The 4,904-nt window shown below is 47.6% G+C and overlaps 1 protein-coding gene across 2 annotated transcripts in view; it reads right to left on the reverse strand.

Moving 5' to 3' along the window:
* LOC102028896 (chromosome unknown open reading frame, human C8orf76) overlaps positions 1-4,904 on the reverse strand; it is an 18,010-nt gene that overhangs the window by 12,789 nt on the left and 317 nt on the right. Inside the window, exons 1-3 of one of the 2 annotated variants that reach the window (XM_005410923.2) lie at positions 4,546-4,648; positions 2,562-2,657; positions 1,648-1,791 (exon numbers count right to left, since the gene is read on the reverse strand). In XM_005410923.2, the coding sequence (XP_005410980.1) occupies positions 1,648-1,791; positions 2,562-2,657; positions 4,546-4,578 (273 nt within the window). In that variant the 5' untranslated portion in view covers positions 4,579-4,648. Of the gene's footprint in view, positions 1-1,647; positions 1,792-2,561; positions 2,658-4,545; positions 4,649-4,904 lie in introns of those variants that run through there. The other variant, XM_005410922.2, reaches the window with a different exon arrangement.

The raw sequence follows: 4,904 nt of genomic DNA on the forward strand, positions 1-4,904 counted from the left end.
AAAAAAAAAAAAAAAAAGAAAAGAACCTGAGCAGGGAAGAAATCTCAGAGCATAACACACAGGGTAGCAGGAAATAAGGGCCTCGCACAGAAGGCAGGATGCACCGGGATGACCCCACTGGCCAGCAAACAGCCCCAAGAGTCAGACAGGGCCCAGAGCCCCTCAGACTGGTGCTCTCCTGCCTGGGAGCCCCTCCTGCTCTAGAGCCCTGGCAGCCACAAATGGGCATGGATCCCTCCCTCGGCCACAGAAATAGATACATTGAAGGACCACAGAGACCACCAGCCCCCTCCATCCCTCCAGCTGTTCCTGCCTTCGATGACCAGCAAGCAAGGCAAAGAGGCTGAGGCCAAGGGTGACCCGCGAGAGGGCGATGGCAGGGTGGCAAAGAGGCGGTGGGTCCAGAACAGACACTGAAGCCACTGCTGCGATGCGCAGAGCAGAGCGCCCAGCATGAGCTGGTTCACACCCCGGCTCACTGCTCACAGCCAAGCTGGATTGGCGTGGTGACCCATCCTCCTTCTCTTCAAGAATGAGTGCACAGTTAGTAAGGCAGGGAAGAGAAAGAACAAATGGCGTTTTCCTGTGCTACAGATCCTTCCCACCAAGGTCTCCTTGCGCTGTGAGAGCCCTTGGTCCCGTGGTGGGAGGCCCTGTGGCTCCTCAGTTACAAGGTAGAGGAAGACCCTGCAGGCCACGCCAACAGGGCCGAGGAGCAAGCCACAGAGAATGATGGTCTCCACATGCTAGTGCAGGGCAACCCAGACTAACTCCCATTTCTGTTTACACAAAACCTACATGAGGAAGCCACAAATGGCTTAATCTGAATACAAAACAGAATCTACAGTTACAAACAACTACTTTTTCTTTGTGGTACCAGAAATCAAACTCACAACCTCACATGTGCCAGGCAGGCACTGTGCTGCTGAGCTATATCCCCCCAAACAACTGCCTTTCTTTACCCCTTAAAAAAGTTTTGCACATTCTCTTTAAAAAATGAAAAGCATTTTTTCTATTGTTTTGCTTGCTTTTTGAGACAAGGTTTTGCTATGTAGGCCAGGCTGGCCTCAAATTTGAGGCAATTCTTCCACTTCAGCCTCCCAAGTACTGGGATTATAGGCATGCGCCCATGCCTGACTATGAAAATGACTGTTACCCTTGGCTTGGTATTTACTCATGTTTTTGGCTTTTCTCCGGTACCGGGAACCGAACTCACGACCTTGCGCTTGCCAGGCAGGCGCTTTGCCGCTGAGCTAAATCCCCAGCCCCCTTACTCATGTTTTTATAATTTTTTCTACTTAGAGGAGTAATATATGATTCATTGTAGAAATTTTGGAAAACAAAACCTAAAATCTTAAAACACAAACAAACAAAAAGAGGGTCACTCATTATGTACTCCTCACAAGAGTAAAACCTGTGCAAATGAGATTTTCCCAAACAATGAAAATTTTTGAGCTTAACACTGAAAAAGTATTACAAGAAAGGATTATATTCAGAGCTCCAAATTATCCACAATAAAATTCCACTGATTTCTTTTCCTTAGCCAACCCCACTGATTCTGCTAACAAAAAACTTATTTTTTGTTTTGTTTCTAGAAAATACACTATTCAATTGTCCTTGGTAAAAGAAAGTAATGAAACCACTCACCAAGTTTGTAGCGATCTCCAGCGCCTCCACATGCCTTCCCAGGTGAGCCAGACAGCGGGCCTGGCCTTCCCAGATGTCCCTTCTCATGGCAAAATTGGTAGGTGACAAGTTTTCAGAGATACTGGAATACTCCTGCAGCGCTTTCTGCAATGAAAGACAGAGAAAGAGAGAAAGAGAGAAAAAGAAAGGAAGAAAGGAAGGAAGAAAGGAAGGAAGGAAGGAAGGAAGGAAGGAAGGAAACAAAGGGGGGAGAGAGAGAAAGAAAGAGAGGGAGGGAAGGAGGGAAGAAAAAGGATTCGGTACAAGAATGACTTTTTTTGCTAAACAGAGGTAATGTTAGGGTTGACCCTACAATGAACCTGAGTATTTTAGTGAGCACTATCTTTCTTAAATGTACAGACAGAACAGATGGAGAATATAATGACTTACTACCACGGAAGCAGCACAGTGTAAAAGAAACCAGGCTCCAAATGCTGGTTTTGCAGCTACCTTCCTGTAAATCCATCACATTGCTATTTTCATAAGGAGGAAATGAGAAGTATGTAAAGTAACCTGGTGCCTCACAGCCTTTTTTTCCCGCTTCTTACACATTTTGGGGTGTTTTGCACCTGTGACAGCCTGAGGTGTCTGGCTGGAGGCTCACATACAATGCGGGGCTGGACAACCCAGAGGAACAGGCCAGTGGGGACCCAAATAGTTTCTTCTTTTTTTTATTTAGGAGAAATAAAAATTATATAGAATCATATAGGAAAGAACAGCCCCTTGGAAGTCTAAGATTAAAATACAAAAAACGAAACAGTCAACTCATCTTCACAAACCATTCACTCACAACTCAGCACTGTTACTTACACATGCTGTAACTGACCAATCCAGAACCCGCTTCAAGTAGCAGAGCCGTGCAGGCTGACTCCCACCTGATACTCCTGGCGTCTGTAGGCCAGGTCTCCTCGGAATTTCTTGACAGTGAGAACTTCCACATCGTCACTGCTCTCTGCTTCTTCATCAAACCACTACAAATCATGGGAAGAGCACATTACAGAGGGAAGCCGTGCTTCTCCACCTCACAATTAGAGGCAATTTTCCATAATATAGCCAAATAAACTTCAACAAAAAAAGACCTATTTCTTCAGGATGAGACTGAGGGGAAACATCTGGCAAAGAATGAAAATTTTAATGATAGCCCAGTTTTTATTAAAATGTTCACAGGCAATAAACATTGCAATGAAATACTCAGAAAAGATGCACAGCCTTTCTAATACATGGTGTGCTGCCTGGGAACCTATGCTGGCCTCACATAGTTTACTGTGCTTTTTTGTTTTAGTTTGGGGATTTTTTGGAGACAAGCTCTTGCTATGTAGCTCAGGCTGGCCCTGGACTCACTACATAGCCGTGGCTGGCCTCCAACTTGCAGTGATCCTCCAGAGTGCTGGGATTACAGACGCACATCACCACGCCCCCATTCTGCTTCTTGTAGCACAATTTTAGAGTGGCTGCAACAGGGACTGCCAACTGTTCAGGTAAAGGACACAAGAGAGAACAGTGACAGTCCTCGTGCTAGTACAGAACCACTGTAAAGGCACAAAAGTGGAATCTAAGCAAAGGAAATAGAGACAAAGGCCAAAATGAGGCTTCAAGGCAACTGAATACCCAAGACCTGTAGAAGAAAGTAGCAGGAAATGTCCAACTGGGATACTTGCTTTTCTACTGATTTAAGCCCTCTGGATAGACAGGAAAGATGAAGATTTCTTGATTTTTGAGAAAAAGAACATAAGGTGCGAGGGCAAGCACTGTGTACCAGCTTTTCCAGCTCCAAAGAAATGTCACACTTCCTTTACCTCAGCAAAACACACGGAGGCTGAAGAAAGCCTATGGATAGTTAAAGGCTAATTCAAATGTAACAACGTTTGCCATGACTCCACTGTCACTATACTTGCTTGGCTCTATTTCTAAAAGGATGGCCTGAGCATCACCGTCCCTCTCTAACACCAGCTTCTCTCTTTGGTCTGATCTATGGCAGTGGAGAAAGCTAGGAGCCATTTTTCTGATCTCCCTCAAGCACTGTGTCCCTCCAGGACTTGGTAGTGTCCGGTTTTTTTTCTCCAGTCAGGGAGTTTTAGATGAGCCACTCCCAACGTCCTTCACAACAACCTATGAACCACCCCCCCCCACCCAATTTATCCTATCCGGAATGCCAAGCAAAGCAGGCTTTGAAATGACTATTTTTATTCTCTCACAGGCCTGAAGTACAGAAGGGCAAGGCCTTCAAATGCCAACCCTGACAAGAGGAAGGGGGAAGAACCTGTGAGCAAGGGTGGGAGCTCACAGGTACTGCACACCTCTGGTCCGTGCAGCATCTGAATAGACTACCAGCAGGAATCTTCTAGCCAAAACTCCTAGGAAACCAACACGACTTGAATAATGGCTCTCAGTGCACTTGTCAGCAGCATATTTTTATAAGCATTGAGAAAGCACAATATAAAGTGAACAGACTGGAGTTTCACTTCCCAGGTACAGTATACAGTACATCACAACTAAGTATTTTCATATACGTCATTTCATTCCAATAAACCTGTGAGCAAGTATCATCATCATTATTATTACTTTGTTTGGAGACAAGGTGTCATTCTGTAGCCTAGGCTGACCTTGAAATCAAGATCCTCCTGTCTCAGCCTCCTGACTGCTGGGATTACAGGCATGCGCCACCATCTCCGGCTGTACTACTTTTCCCCAACGACAAATAAGGAACCGACACCCTGAAGGGCAACTGGTAACCACCTCTAACCTGGCTTTTTGTGCTCCACCATATGCGGTCCCAGCCTCTTCCCTAAACCCAAGAGTTTACACAACTGGGTACTGACGGTAACGCCGAAGGACTGCGTATGGTAAGGAGAAATGGACCTGAAACAAACACAGCTGCGCAGCGCCTGTCATCTGTGACTACACCTGCCGAGGGAAACAGGATGCGCCGCGCGCGGAGACCCCGCCAGCCGCCGGGTCCTGGCGGTTCCGTAGATGTCACTGACGCACGCGCCAGGACAGCCACTAGACATTCCGCTGACCCACAACGCGCGCGCACTCGCTCTCGGCCCGCGCCGGGGAGCGCCCGGAGGGCTGCACACGAGAAGATCCAGGGGCGGGCGGCCCAGACCACAGATTTCCCCGCAGAGCACCAGAGGCGGCGGCTCGGGCGGCAGCCGGGGGCGCCGGCGGACCCGTCCGCGCTGCGGGAGGGAGGGGAAACCGGTCCGTCCGCGCGG

The sequence above is a fragment of the Chinchilla lanigera genome, unplaced genomic scaffold, assembly GCF_000276665.1.
Source record: "Chinchilla lanigera isolate Chin_1 unplaced genomic scaffold, ChiLan1.0 scaffold00139, whole genome shotgun sequence".
In the NCBI taxonomy this organism is placed as follows: Eukaryota; Metazoa; Chordata; class Mammalia; order Rodentia; family Chinchillidae; genus Chinchilla; species Chinchilla lanigera.